Source organism: Mirounga angustirostris, unplaced genomic scaffold (assembly GCF_029215605.1).
Source record: "Mirounga angustirostris isolate CCGP_5_RB_7025 unplaced genomic scaffold, mMirAng1.0.hap1 SCAF_9, whole genome shotgun sequence".
NCBI classification, from domain to species: domain Eukaryota; kingdom Metazoa; phylum Chordata; class Mammalia; order Carnivora; family Phocidae; genus Mirounga; species Mirounga angustirostris.
This window is the reverse complement of record NW_026991717.1, coordinates 84,851,502-84,867,285: the sequence shown is the minus strand read 5'-3', so window position 1 is coordinate 84,867,285 and position 15,784 is coordinate 84,851,502. Positions and strand designations below refer to the sequence as shown.

Sequence of the window (15,784 nt, the reverse complement as noted above, 5' to 3'; positions counted from 1 at the left end):
AAATCCTAAAGTCATGTCAGGTTTTCTGTAAGAGAGAAGTTATGGCAAGAAATATTTAAGTGTCATCAGCACAAAGGATGTGAGTCCGTAAAGCCAGCTCTGGGGGCGAGAGGGCGGGAGGGGTGGGATCCGAGACCAGGGAAGAGGGGGAGGGTGTGCTGAGGGGAGACGGGGTGAAGCTGCCGCGCGGACAGAATTTCCCATCAGAGTGCAGAAGCCGTGACAGAGTGACTACCTTCTCTGGCTGCCTGCATTCCCTTGAACGCCAGCGATGCGGGAATGTCACAGTTGTGGGGGGAGAGTGGGGTGCCACTGGCATGTTGCCACCCGTGTCCAGCCACATAACCGGAAGGAGCGGCGCTGTAGGTCATGTAAGGCGACACCTGGGCCGGGCTGGGGTATGGAGCCATGCTGGACGCAGACACAAAACTGCTGACAGCGGGTAGACCATTTGGTGCCTGAGAGTAGGAAAAGAGAAGAGGTGAAGGTAATCACATTGCAGGAGTTGACATTTCACCGGTTTTCAGAAAGTGGCAGAATGTAAGTTCTGAGGAGTAGTAGCAGCAATATTCTGACTCTACTTCCTGATTTTTTTTTTTTATTTGATCCTTACATTCTACACGCATCCCCAGGCTTGCTACTTAAACATAATGCCAAAAGACAAGACATTATTCCTTCCACAGACGTTTTGAGGAGGCTACAACCAGAAAATTCACAGTATTTGCTTTGCTATTTGGAATTATAGGAAGGAAATAGAGGGTGAGGAAAGAATTAATGGTGATTAAATACTCTCAGAAGCTGTTCAGCTATCCGAATGCCTTTGTCAACCTTCCCTGTACTTTGGTTTTGTTAGGCTCTTTTGTTGAAGCATTGGTGAAGGGCCTGGTTGGTGTAGCTTTCATTTCCAGTAAAGAAGGGCACAGAGTGTAGGCTGTCACTTTAGAAACTCAAAATGAACACGACCTTTGTTAAATAAAACATGGGCCATATTTTAAAATGTCAGGTTGAAAATGCCTGTTGGACAAAGGACATGCAAAATCAGGCAGTTGTCTTGTAAGAGTTTTTACATGAAGATTGGGGGTATTTTTTCCCAGAGCTGTTTTATCAAAAAGGAAACTGTCTCTTGGAATAGAAAAGAACTGGGTATGTGTGGTTTTAAAATTGGAAAATCAGTTTGCAAAGTTTTGGGGTCCTGCGATAGGAATTTTTAAAAGCTACATGGATAAATCTCTTGAAATGAATTGAAATGTAAAATCTTAGTTTGCAAACAAAATGCAGCAGCCCTGGCAAGCGATTCTGCCCAGAAACCAGCACTCTCTTGGCATCCCATGAATTATTGTCAGTTCTGTTACTATCAACAACAAAAACACCCTGATTTCTTTTTTTTTTTTTTTTAAGATTTTATTTATTTATTTGACAGAGAGAGACACAGTGAGAGAGGGAACACAAGCAGGGGGAGTGGGAGAGGGAGAAGCAGGCTCCCCGCAGAGCAGGGAGCCCTATGCGGGACTCGATCCCAGGACCCTGGGATCATGACCTGAGCCGAAGGCAGTCGCTTAACCAACTGAGCCACGCAGGCGCCCCAACACCCTGATTTCTAATCCTGATTCTGGCATGAACACTTGGCATCCTCCTCCAAGTAACTTATTTTTTTCCCCTCAATTTCTACATTATTTAGAAATAAAGAGTAAATCTTTTCCCTGATGTGATGTGAATTAACATATCAACATATTTCCTAGTGAGAGTGTAATGTAAATACTAGAATTACTAGTAGTAAAACTGATTCAATCCTTAGAAGAAAAGCAGACGTCTGTTAATTAGATACTTTTCCCAATTCGACTGCCACACAGAAATTATTTTCCAATTTAATTCATTTGGTTATTATTTTCACTTCCACATCTATGAGTATGCAATGATGGGCTCTCAAAAATGATTTTGTCAGTTTAGGGTAATACAGAGAGTAGAATAAACACATGGGTATGACTTAACACTGCTCATGGATTTCTGACGAAATAAGAATAAAAGTAGAGGGATTATCCTTATGTACTCGGTCTGTAAGAACACATACCCCCTGTTCTGGTTGTCAGAGGAAAGGGAAAGGACACTAAGGCTTTTTGAGTATGTCCTATGTCCCAGGCACCAAGAAATATCCAACATATTTTGTGGAATAATGAAGACTGATGAATTGTAACTCATTATAAACTACTGGGTTTATAATAATGATAAGATAATATGTAACGATTACAATGCAATGTTCAATTGAAATTAAAATGTATAGGATGATGCTCTATTTTTTTTTAAAGATTTTATTTATTTATTTGAGACAGAGAGAATGAGAGAGAGAGAGCACATGAGAGGGGGGAGGGTCAGAGGGAGAAGCAGGCTCCCTGCCAAGCAGGGAGCCCGATGCGGGACTCGATCCCGGGACTCCAGGATCATGACCTGAGCCGAAGGCAGTCGCTTAACCAACTGAGCCACCCAGGCGCCCAGGTGCTCTATTTTTTAACAAAGAAATCATTGCACATCACTTTAAAATATAAATGAAATCTTAGCCTCTTCTTATACGCAAGAATGTAGATTAAGGAATTTAGCCATTTACCCTGGGCCAATTGGCAAGTCAATGGTCATGTGTTAGAAGAAGTTATCACCCCTGTCTGACACGGGATCCTCTGTAGCAGATCTTTTCCTGCTTTTTCCAGGACAATTAAAAGACAGACACAATTTAATATCAAACTAGAGCTTCTTTTGAGATAACATCTTGTAAAAGATTCTCCTTCTAGAACCCCATTCTCATTGTTAGATCCTCATTCTGTTTAACTTCTAAAAAAAAAAAAATCTTTTCTCCCTTTCTGAGGATGGCTCATCAGAGAATGGCTCAAAGGAGACACACTCTAAGGCTCTCAGAAGATAAGTAAGATAGCTATCAAATTGCAGAAGAAATCTAGAATTGCATAGAGATTATAGTTCCAATCATGTTTGTGGACGATTTTCCCAATAACCCATAAGAAATGAGTTTAAAAAGGAATTATTCTAGTCCACTTATAGAAACGTATTTGCATCTGTATTGGCCTCTTCCATTCTAGATTAATTAATATTTTATACTGTTGACACCAATGTCACCAAGAATCATAAAATAAGAATGTTTGGTTTTTTTTTAAAGATTTTATTTATTTGACAGAGAGAAACACAGCGAGAGAGGGAACACAAGCAGAGGGAGGGGGAGAGGGAGAAGCAGGCTTCCCGCCGAGCAGGGAGCCCGATGCGGGACTCGATCCCAGGACCCTGGGACCATGACCTGAGCCGAAGGCAGACGCTTAACGACTGAGCCACCCAGGTGCCCCCATAAAATAAGAATGTTAAGGTTAAAATTATTTTTGAAATAGTGAAAACCTTTGCTCAACACTTTATAAGTACATAAGGTTAAACTATTTAACATTATACATGACAGAAACAATGCTCTAGTTAGCCAAAAAAATGTGTTGATGAATTCTAATTTTCATGACAGCTGAATTTTTCCTGCCCATTCTTTTTTCTTAGCATTTCTTCTATCATCCGCAATTACCATTTCCTCTGAAACACTTGCTTCGTCATCTTCCCCTTCCTCCCCTTACACCTTTGCCCTTGGAACAATTGTTCCTTGATGTGCCCCTTTTATCTGGCTGTTCTGTTGCAATGTCTCCAGTCCCCTTATGTGGACCCACTTCTTTTGGCCCTGAAACATCCCCCCACTGAGAAACTGGGCTGGACTGAACTCTCATCTTACATAATGCTCCTGGGATTCAGGGGGAGGTAGAACCCTGGATTTAGGCCTGTGTTACCTTCAGGTGCCTTACTTATTCTGTGACTACATTTGTTTGTCGAGCATAAAATAAACACTACTAATTTTTTCCATATTTGTCCAATTGCTCATACTTAAGGCACCAAATTTGCTTTTATGTTAGTATTACTATTAGTATTAAGTTTTCAAAGTTCTCTAAAATCCACAACATATTTAGAGTCATTTTAGTGATGCAGTCCCTCTGTATTGCAGAAAGGATGAGTAAGAGGGGAAGCTTAAGGAGGTCTGATCTCATCTTGCCGAGGAGGCAAAAGCCTTTGCTTAAAAGAAAAAAAAAAAAACCCACAGAAATCTTCAAACAGTATAAAAATAACTCTTAGCTTTCCCTCAGGTTAAATTATGACCCAGGTTTGGGGCTAAAAAGTTTTGTCTTAATTTTCCTTTTTACTTTTAAAGGTCAGATTTAGAAATTGAGGAAAAGCAGCATAAGAAAGATGAGATGAAAAACATGCTTTAAAATGTACCTGCCATCTTCACTATCCATTCATTCTAATGACTCAATAAACCTATCGATTTTCCATTAATTTTGAAACATGACATCAGTAAAAGATATAAATCTCTACTGGATAAAGTAATTGTTATTTATGAAGCAATCACTGAATAGTAAAATTTTCCACCACAAAGGAAAACAACTACAGGTAGCATTGATGTTTGTTTATTCTTTCCAGTAAAAGAGTACATGACTTAAACTTCCCAAATCTGTTTAATGTTTTCAGTGAAGGGCATGTAATTAATCTGAAAAGCTAGTTAGGCTAAGTAGAGACTACCAAATGTACACCATAAATATAGTGGGAGCAAACATGCTAAATTACTCTATTTAATTGGATTGTAAATATGATTTATAAATCAACCAACATACGGAATCCCCAGAGAAGAGTAAACAAATTTTCCAAATGAAACCCCAGCAATGGGCATGTAATGGAAATCTCATTTTTGAAAATTACTTTACCTAAAGATTCCATAAATAAGACCTCAATCCATCAACCCCTTTTTTTATGTGGATCTTCCATAAAAGCCATGAGAATCCTCTCCCCGCAGAGAACTATACAAGGATCCTCCCTGAAGCAAACTCTCTTCTACATAATTTTGAGAATGAGATTTACAAATTCAAAGTAAAATATACCAAACTGCATACCCTAAAAAGAGTAAGTTACTTGCTTTGTTGAATGTTTTTAGAAAAAGACAGATTTTATCTCACTGTCATTAAAGGAAATAGTCTAGAAAAAAACACATAAAATACAATGTCCAGTTAAGGCTTGAATGAAAGCATGAGTTTTCATTTTACTTGTTCTAAAATGTTAGAAATATAGATTTGTCACTTTTTAAAAATATGTTTTTAAATTAGTACATTGAGAAGCTGTATTAGCCGAGAGCTAGACTACAAACAGTTTGAGGACAGGAGTTTGCCTTAATCATTTCAACATCCTCATAAAACTGGACACGTCATAGGTGTTTCATAATCATTTGTATACCTAAGTTAGTGCAGCCTTTTGAAAGCAGAAGATGCGATACTCTTGCTTTAAAAAAAAAACAAAACAACATCAGGAAAACTAGACACTCTTTATCACAGAACTGGTGTTACACTTTAAGTAAGCAACATGAGTAAAGCTGTTGAAAAAAGTAAATAAAAAGTTCTAACGTAGCCCTTCACTATTTGATTTATGCTTGTTCTATTTATTCACCACCCCGCCCCCCGAAAATGGAAATGCATTAATATCCAAACACTTCTGACCACAAGAAAAAAAAAAAAACTGGTATGACAACTGTCTGGAAATTACAAGTTATAGACCAGTAGTCTTCACATTCAGGGCATTGTCTACTCAACATTTTCTCTCTTGAAGAAAATGCAGATAGCACTGCCAAGTCCTATACCCACAATCTTTCATCCGCTCATCAGTTCTACCTGGTCCTCCCCTTATGATAAAATGAGTTTACTTTGGCTTTATCATAAAGTAGATTTAGCCACAAATTGAGATGTGCTTCACCTAGAATTTAGCCTCCATATCATTAGCAAGAAAGTTTCAGATTGGAGAATAAACAAGATTTTGTAATCTTTTTTGTTTGACTGTTGTTCTACCCTTCCCAGTTCATTATGCAAAGACCTAGTGAAACAAATCTCAGAAAGTGAAATGACGGTTGTACAGTATGGTTTCAACATTCATCCAAAAAGATCTTATTTATACTGAGTTATCACACTGCAGATCTAAATGTCTTTAGGTAATGGAAAGCTGCTATTTAAATTTTTTTCCTAAGTTTTATGTTTCCAAAATATTGAAATTAAGGTAGCCTTGAAAAAATTTCAAATTACTTTTTTTTGTATTTTATATGACACATTTTACTACTACATAATCATTAATCTTGTTTTAAGACACAAATAGTTAAAAGCAACCCAGGTCAAGGAATGTTTTTCATAATAGATAACATCATGAATTTCAAGTCTCTCTATTGGCATTTGCCAACAGTTGGATTCTCTATAAAATTATAAATTATTTAAGACAAAAATTAACTTTATTTCATATGATGAAAAATCCAGTACAACTTCATTTATATTTTCATGAAAACAGTATGTCTGCAAGGACAACCAGTGTTTAAAATAATGCACTAGAAAATTATATTCATGATTCTGAAATACTATCTTTATTTCAAATACAATACACAAATGAATGTTCCGTAAGAATTCCAGATTAATTTGCCTCCGAATCCAACCATTTTCACAACTCGTTTAACTCTAAAACTAAACTTTTTCTTAAGTTCAAGTTTGTATAGACTATTCCCCATCTCTGCATTTCAATCTGTAGCTAACATTATATTAAACTTGCTGTCTGAGTTAACATACACTACCCAAAATTGGAGATACTCAAAGCTTGTAAATCTAACATTCAGATTATTTCAGTTAGAGTACCAGATATGCAATATATTTTTTCTGAGAAAGTATGCCCAATTGTAGAAAATGTTTCAAGAACTATACAACTATTTATAGACTTTTTAAATTAAATGAAGCATTAATTCACTAAGTACCATGTAAAAGGGTAGATATATTCCAATCCCCCTCCTTTTCTTTGCCATGCAATTGCATTCAGTAGAGATTTTGTTTTCAACAGAAGAGAACCAGCATCAAGAACAAGAGAACAGGGCGCCTGGGTGGCTCAGTTGGTTAAGCAACTGCCTTCGGCTCAGGTCATGATCCTGGAGTCCCTGGATCAAGTCCTGCATCGGGCTCCCTGCTCGGCAGGGAGTCTGCTTCTCCCTCTGACCCTCACCCCTCTCATGTGCTCTCTCTCATTCTCTCTCAAATAAATAAATAAAATCTTTAAAAAAAAAAAAAAAGAACAAGAGAACATGGTTGCCATTCAGAATTAGATGAGATTAAGGATTTCTGGCCCAATATTAAATGCAGGTGAAAAAAGCCAAACAAATAAATATTCTTGTTCTTCTATCCCAAAGGGTAGATAATAAGTACTTCTGAATGGTAATATAAAATATTGACTTCAATGTAATATTAATCAGTAAGACAAGTTTGAATATTCTGTATTAGTATTTTAAAAAACAAAAGATAGGTGTGTATACAGCTGAAATGTCCATAAGGTTCTAATTACTAGCGATCAGGCATCTTTCTTTTTCTTTTCTTTTTTTTTTTTTTTTTTTTTTGCAGTTTAAACTGAAAATAGAAACTCTAGATTACGGTAATCACGTACCTACAATCAGTTGTCAATTCAGTCCCTTTGGTAATTTTACAGGTGTCTTCTGGGAAAAGATTATGCTCTAATTCCTAGGATTCTGAATTCTCAATTTCCTCCTCTATATACTAAATTGAAACTGGGAACAGATAATATTGCACTATTTAATAAAAATTATAAGTGCCCTGAAAGTATTATGTGCATAATTTTTGAGAATTTGTCAAAAGCTTTCAAATTTTGTTCATAATACAAATAGAGGAGAAATGTTTCTTAAGTTTACATTTTTGTTGTAAAAGTGTACTTATGCTGATAACATTTTGAAAAATAACTTTTAAAAATAAAGCTGCCCTTTGAATATTGGTAAGAGAAATGCACATATATATACACACAACACACCTTACCACTGCTTTTTTATTTATGAGCAAGTATTAGTATAGAATTTTACACTCAAGGAAATCAATGTCTAAATTCCACAACTGTTCACAAAATGACACAGCCTCAATTTCTGTGCCTACTCAGCACACCTTCATCATTAAGCACAATTTTGATAATTATAATAGAGTAACCACTGATTTAATTGTGCTTAGAAACTTTTCAAGTTTTGAAATTTTACATCATCTGAATTATATTACTACATGGCAATGCAGAAGATTAGCATACTGCAATTAAGAAGTTTCCAAATTTGGGGTGCCTGGATGGCTCAGTTGGTCTGCCTTCAGCTCAGGTCCTGATCTGAGGGTCCTGGGATTGAGCCCCTTGTCAGGGCTCCCTGCTCAGCAGGGAGTCTGCTTCTCCCTCTGCCCCTCCCCCTGCTTGTGCTGTTTCTCTTTCTCTCTCTCAAATAAATAAATAAAATCTTTAAAAAAAAAGAAGTTTCCAAATTTAAGATATAAATATCTTTTTCTTCTGGAAAAAAAATTAACTTGTTCTCTTATGTATTTAGAACAATACTTATTTGGCCACTTGTGTCTTTCATTTGCTTGCTTTTATAAATCTCATAATTTAGTGATATAATATTTAGTATTTAAATGTAATCAATTTTAATGTTCAGAATATACAGAGTAGATTATTTGAATCAGTCTTCTATTTTTATTTTAAACCTGTCTGTGTGGTTTTGATATGTGTGTATAAATTAACCATTTCTAAATGAGTATAAACACTAGATCTATAATTCAAGGGAGAAAAAAATGAAATAACCAAGGATTTTTGAATTATGACACTGCTTTATATATAAACTGGGTTTATCAACTACATGTGAGAATTAAAAACTATTTTTCAACTCTTTACTTCCTGATGTTATTATAACAAATGATGACCCAATAAAAACTACTGAGCACCTATTAAATGCTTGCTACTATGCTAGGTGCTTTAAAAACACTCCTTCTAACGTTTGTAACAAAATGCCTTGGCACTTTTTGGCTATGAGCTCTCTGAACAAAGTCTATTCTCACCAAAAGAAAAAAAAATTGCTTGTTTTTAAAAGTCAATCTCCAACCGCCATTTATAACCACAGGTACTATTAAATGGAAGCTTACTATGTGCCATACGGCTGCATTATCTCACTGAATCTTCACAACATCTCCTGAGGTTGGGACTATTATTTCCCCCTTTTAAAGATGAAGAAATGGAGGTGCTAAAAGGTTAAATAACTTGCTTTAGTGACAATGGTACCAGAAGATCGGAGTTCCTAACCAATGCTATACTGCCTCTTCTTTATGAATGAAGGGCTTTTTATAAAAGAAAATGGCAAGTTTTCATATAATTTCTCCTTGGTATTCTTTACAGTAGAAACATACTCGGGAAAGGGACTCTTTCTTCGCTGCTATTTTCTGGGATATTTGTCATGGGAGAGCTACTAATATGTATCTGACTCTGTTTTAGCAAAATAAGGGAGAGAAAAGGAAATGGAAATGGGGTTTGTTCGAGAAAACAAGGATTAGGATTTTTTCCCAAGTGAACAAAAGTAACAAGTAAAACGCTGATTTTGACAGATAAGAAAACACTAAGAGTTCTATGACTTCACAATAATAAAACGAAAATTGGGTATTTTGAGGCTCTGGAATTAGAATTTGGTATTAAGAAATTTGCAAATCTACCCAGATCTGCTCTAAGAAACCTTAGGCTGCCTTAAGATCTGTGTTTGTTTGCTTGCTTTTCAGAGCTTTGAGCTCCGGACTCCGTCCTGGTGATGAATTTAGACTCAAAACTCTAGGGCTTTTGTGGTGGTGGTTGCTTAGTTTTTCTCAGGGGGAAAAAAAAAACACGAGTGTTTTAATTTTTCTTTTGCAGAGTCGGGGGAGGAACAGAGGGAAGGAAAAATTAAGCGGTCCACAGCCGGTCCGTATAATTTGAGGGTTTTCTCACAAACCTCCTTTGGGAGATTACACCGTGACCTTCAATCGGGAAATGGTAATATTAAGTTTATCTGGTTGCCCTCTCTCCACTATCGCAGGGCGAGCCTCGTTTGTTTGCTTTCGGGGAGCCGCGGCCCGAGCAATGTCCGAGCGTGCGGACCCCGCAGCCCACAGACCCGCAGGCGTGCGCTCGGCGGGCGTCGCCCTGAGAACCCAGCGGGGTCGCCCGGCCCTGCGGACGCGCCTCGCGTGGGTCACCAGCCCCTGTGCGAGCAGCGCCGTGGGCTTCGGGCGCGGCCTGCCGGCGCTTGCAGAGGCCACGCAGGCCTGGAGGCGCTTCCACCGCCCCAGCCCCCGGGCTCCTGGGCTCCTGGCGGGGGGTCGAGGCCTCAACTCCGCCGCGGACGGTCCGGGCCTCGGTCCCGCCTCCGCCGACCGGGATGGGACGCCCGGCAGTGACGGGTGCTCGGCCTGGGCTTCCCCTAGGTCGAGGCTCCGAAAGGAACCGGGCCCCCCGTCGCCCAGACCCCGCCGCCAAGCGGCCCACCCGGCGGGGCCCTCGCCTCCTCACCTGGCCGTACTTGGCTTCCTGCTCCAGGGCTCCCTTCTCCAGCCCGTTCACCGCGTGCGGGGCGGCGGCCGGGAAGTTGTTCCGGCCCAGGCTGCTCCACTCCTCCACCTTGGGGCTGTGGTAGGGGGAGCTGTCGCTCACGCCTGGGGAGGAGGAGAAGGCGTCAAGCTGGAGATCCAACCCGCGCGCCCCCTCCTGAGACGCGGCGCGAAGCCGCGACCCGCGAGCTCCAGGGCTCCGACCCCTGCCCTCGACCTCCCGGGGGCGCCGGGCCCAGGCGCGGCCTCGCCGGCTTCCAGGCCCAGGGCCCGGCGAAGTTTACTCTCCTCAGAGTAGGCCTCTCCCAGCTCCTTCACCCACGCCTGCGGGAAGATTTTCTTTTCCCCCCCCTTTTTCAACAGCCTTTGATTTCCTCCTCCCCTCCTCATTCCCCCGGGAAATCGAATGCAAGGAACCTGAGAGTTTTCCTAAATCGAGGAATGAAACACGTGAAGCTGGATGCGCTGTTCGTCCCAGTCCTAACCCAGGGTCGACTCGGGATTGACGAAAACGGGGACTGGTGCGGACTGAAAAGGGAGAGAGGAGCGCCCTTGGCCTAACCGTCCTTGGCCTGGGCCGGTGCTCAGAGACATCCAGAAAAGTGCTCACCGTGCTGTGGGGATCTAGTACTTACGTCAATAGAGGAGACAAAAGACCTGCAAAGTCCTTTGCAAACAAGTAACTACAAGATGCCCACAATGCACATGCAAAAGGTACATGCATAGTTTGTCTTGTGTGTGCATAATTTATATGTGACGACCTTTGATGCTCTGTGTCTACACATTAAGTATGTGAGGTTATGTGCATATAACTTAAAAAGTAAATACTACAATTACCACTGTAAATGCCACCAGCGTCAGTGGTAAGGTTATAAGAGAGAGGGTTGTTTTTTTTTAATGAAATAAAAAGTTAAGGAAATGAAGGCAGAATTAAGTGTTTTTAAAAAGGGAGTAACGCTGTCATTTATCCTTTATGTTTTTAATAGAGATACAAAGAAAATTATATGCTGTAAACTGATTACCACAATACCTAGAAGTGTGCCTATTGAATCACTGCCATCTTTAAATGACTTAGTGCAGTTTTAAAGAAAAGGTATTTGAAGACTATGAGCAATGTGTTTTTGTCTTTGGAACCTATAGGTGGAGGACTGAAGTTTTGACAAAGCCACTACAACCTGATTTTAAATACTTCCATCTGACACGGTGCTTTGATTTGTAGAAATGATCATTTGTAGAATTGATCACTTATAGAGATAATCATTTTATAGTCACAGATTTGTCAGAAAACAGGTTGTTTAAAGCTGGCATCCAGAATCAACAACATCTAGAATTAAAAAATGCTCCTCTGCATATAATCCATTACTTTTCCAACTGATACTTGGTCTGATTGTAGAATCCCCAGGGAAGATCAACTCTGTCCGTCTTTTTTCCCTATTCCCCCCCTCCAAAGAATTAGATTGTGTTCCAATTTGCACCAGGAAACTGTGTTTTGGCAAAGAACTGCCAGTCTCTCTTTGCCTTCCCAGACAAAAGGCAATCGGTGGGCACAAGCCTGAAGTTATCTTAAGAAATTGAGATCCCCCTGTGAGCCCCCATTTCTGCTGATCTCACACTTTCCCATGAACAGGGGCTTCCTTTAAATGTCAGTGAGGTCAGTTTATCCTATAAATCAAGGGCAAACTCTCTCCAACTAAAGCTCCAACCAGCTCCGAATAAGACAAAACTGAGCTCCTGGAAGAATCTTGTAAATTCACAGGCAGCAAACAAGAAGATGAGAAATCAGGGCTCTGCTTTAATTACTTAAAAAGATAATTGTGCCAATGTGGTGGCAACAGAAAAAGGCAGGAAACAATTAAAGGAACTATTCCCCCCCTTTTCCCTACTTAATTTTTCCCCTGCACTTTTTAAACTTTCGGCTAAGAAATTAAAACGGTGGGCTCTGTTCTCTGTATTCTTTAAATTCTGTGTCTAAGACATTTTGACTTTATCCCCCTACCGAGAAAGAAGTTAATGCCAGTTTCTTTGCTGTTGTTGTTGTTTTGTTTAATTATGAAGTAAAGGAAAACAAAGTCTGGTCTGTGGAAGCCCAACTGTGCAGAAGGGCTCAGGGAATGGTTCTTACCAAGCAGAAAAGACACTTGCTACCCAGCAAGGTCAAGGGTGAGAAAGGAAAGGAACAGTGGGGGTGGCACCGCCGAAAATGCAGGTACTAGATGTCCACTTGCATCCCCAGGGACTTGGGGGCCCTCAAGGGAATCCACAGGCTTGGGGAAACCAGGAAAGAAGAGAGGACGTGATGAAATCACCCTGCATTTTGTTCCCATCACAGCAGTGGTTGGTGCCACTTCCTAAGATACATATAGTGAAGTCTGTTAAGGTAAAGGCCAGAGGTGGGGGCGATAGGAAAAAGAGAGAGAGAGAAATAAAGCAGAAAATTAGTCCCAGAAAGAGCAATGCAGTAACATGCAAGTTACTAGTAGTAACTTCGGGACCTCCGTTTCCGAGGAAAATGAAGTGAAGCATAAGAATGAAACCAATTAGGTGACATTTGAACTTCCTGCCTGAGCAAATTTGGCCTGATTGCCAGAATCCAAGAATACTGCAATTTCCACAGGGTGCCCAACTCCTCGCGGCCGCATCTGATCCCCAAACAAGCTGCCCGCAGCGGTGTCTGCAGCCAGCAGCCGCACGCCCGCTCAGGCCTCCCGGGCTGCGCCCCAAGTCCGACCCGGGCCGCGCTCTCCAAGTGAGCGAGCGGGTCTAAGGCTGCAGCGGCGCGAGAGGCGGGGGAGGGTGGAAAATGCGAACCATGTGTTGGGGATGGGGGGATGTTATGGGTCTGGTAGTTTGAGATGAGGCAGGAGACTGTGTGTGGTAAGGAAACGGAGGGCATGAATTTCAAGTTAATGAGATCAGAACACCCCCTGGGAGGACTCCTTAGTTTCCAAAGGAAAAAGCCTCAGGTGGTGGGATAGACCCGGGCCCGGAGGCCGCAGATACAGAGACACCAGCGAGGGTGCAGAGGGAGGCTCTGCACATCCACACCATCCGGCCCCTGAGCCCTTACCTTGGTCGGTGATAGAGCGAATGCCCAGGATGTCGGTGACGGAATGGGAGGAGGGCCAGGTACGGGGCATGGCCACCGACCCGGGGATGGCAGGCACCCCGGGCGGCGTGGGTACCTTAGCTGCGGCCGCCGTGATGGGGCTGGGGTACGAGTAGATGTGGTTATAGGGCAGCGCCGGCTGTGGTGCCGGCTGGTGCTGCTTGTATGAGTCGTAATGGCCCTGTTGAGCCAAGTTGCCGATCTTGTTGCGCAGGATGCGGCTGATGGAGCTCACCGAGGGCACGTTGTACTTGTCACACACGCCGTCCGCCAGCAGGCGGTCCCGGATTTCCCAGGCAAAGATGCCAGGGTCCCTTTGCTTGTAGGTCCGGATGTGCTTCACCACGGTGGGGGTGGTAACTCGGGGCTTGCTGCCCCCAATGGCTCCTGGCAAGATCGAGCCAGTCTCGTTGTAGCGCGCCAGAATCTTGCTGACGCAGCCGTGCGAGACCCGTAGCTGGCGGCTGATGTCACACGGTCTGATGCCCAGCTGGGCCAGTTCCACGATACGAAGCCGGATGGCGTTGGGCAGCGGCCTCCCGTTCACGAATACTCCTCCCAGCTGGTTCACCTCCCCAAAGGCTGGCTCTGCAAAACGAACACACGGCGCGCGGGGACGCGCACCCGCAGTTTGGGACAGCCGTTTACCACTCGGCCTCCGCCGACGTCAGAAGGCAGGGCAGATGCACCCACCCGGGACTCGGGACCTGGGCTTTTCCCAAACCCTACTGCCCCCGAGCCTTGCCCAATGGCCCCAAACCACTAAGGTCGAGTCGGACTCCCTCCCCCCATTCCAGTGGTGTCTGCGGCCACTACAAGCAAATAAAGTGGTGAGACGCGGGGCCGCTCCAAGTGTTCAAAAGCCTCCGAAGCAGGCGGGGAAATCGGTCTTGACGCCTGCAACCAGCTCCTTCTTGGCTTCTCGGCGCTAAAGTCTCTGGGCTGCTACCCCTTGAGCCCCAGCGCCCCGCCTGGGGCCTGGAGCAATTAGACAAGGTCTAGGAGAAACTACAGTTGGTTTGGATTTTTTTTTCCTGTTCTGAGTGCGTGAGTTTGTGTGAAACAAAACTTGGTCCGCACTGAGGCTACGGAGCTTGCTGATGCCACCGCTCTCTTCCTTTAATATCAGAAAATGGCATCAACAGCAACCCAGTAGCCAGCGTTCATACTGAACTGCTGTGTGCCCTGACCCTTAGCGTGTTTCTAACAACTTGTAGGAACGCGAGCAAAGTCAATAAGAAGAGTGTGAGCGCTCAGTGGTGCGCGCCCTCGCGCTCCCTCCCTTCCTCCCTCGCCCTCTGGTTCCCTCCCTCCCTTCCCGGCTCTGACAGCGTCCCCCGCCGCCACTCACCCATTGCTCCGAGCTATACACCAACGGGGCCCCAGTTCCGAGCTCCCAAAAAGAAACTTTTCGCACAGCCTCAGTGGCCCGTCTTGCCGCTGCCCCGGGCAGCCGGTGCCTCCGCTTCTTCCCAGGAGGAGGCGGCGAGAGTGCAGAAGGAAGGAGTAAAAGGAAGTCTGTGCCCCGTTGAAAGAGGCTAGAGTTCTGCATTTCAATCTAAGCAGCAACGTGGGCTGGCCTGAGCTGGGTCGGGCGGCTCCGTCTATCACTCACTGGGGACACGCCCTCAAAGAGGAGGGCCCGAGGTCAAGCTGCGTGGTGATTGGTGCGGGCCGCTGAGCGACAGTGCAGTCCGGGAAAGTCCTTCCGCTGTCTCTTTCAAGCTTGCTCTGCACCTGGGTGACTAAATACAATGAAAATGGGTGTTTGACACCTTCCTAGGGGCAGCGCAAACAGACAACAAAATCAAGCTGATAAAAATGCTGAATAAGCAAATGAAATCATTTGGTCGGAATATGAGAGACTCTAAGGGGGAAGGAGTTGAGGAGACTTGGGGGGAGGGGAAAACAGACGCCTCAGAATTTAAGTTAAAACTCTAGGTGGGAGGTGGGGGCCACCGTCGGGTGGGGGAGGGGGGTGCTTCTTAGAATAGCCTGTCATGCAGGCCTCCAGGGGCTGTCTGGAGAAGGACGCTATTACCGGGGGATGATACCTCCTCACTCCAGCCTATGCCAGGTGGCGAGAGCTCAGGTGTGAGACGGTAGGCCGATCGGAGAGACCAGGAGGTTAAGGGGAGGCCGAGCCAGAGGTGGAGGCCACTGTGACCGCCAGGTGGAGACCCCTCTCCTGCTCCCGGGA

General features: G+C 43.4%; 1 protein-coding gene across 1 annotated transcript; it reads right to left on the bottom strand.

The window, feature by feature from the left end:
* Positions 1-108: 108 nt before the first annotated feature.
* On the bottom strand, positions 109-15,281 carry PAX9 (paired box 9). Its single transcript, XM_045901969.3, has 4 exons — positions 14,936-15,281; positions 13,546-14,172; positions 10,441-10,583; positions 109-458 (listed from the first exon to the last, which is right to left on the bottom strand). The coding sequence occupies exons 1-4, from the start codon at positions 14,937-14,939 to the stop codon at positions 204-206; spliced, it is 1,029 nt and encodes a 342-aa protein (XP_045757925.1). The 5' UTR covers positions 14,940-15,281; the 3' UTR covers positions 109-203.
* Between the last annotated feature and the right edge of the window lie 503 nt (positions 15,282-15,784).

Excerpts from the sequence above, each read along its gene's own strand:
- PAX9 (XM_045901969.3), bottom strand. Across the intron at positions 10,584-13,545 it reads TCGCTCTATCACCGACCAAG|GCGTGAGCGACAGCTCCCCC; the intron begins GTAAGGGCTCAG and ends CCTCCTCCCCAG. Across the intron at positions 459-10,440 it reads AGGAAGCCAAGTACGGCCAG|GCACCAAATGGTCTACCCGC; the intron begins GTGAGGAGGCGA and ends TCCTACTCTCAG.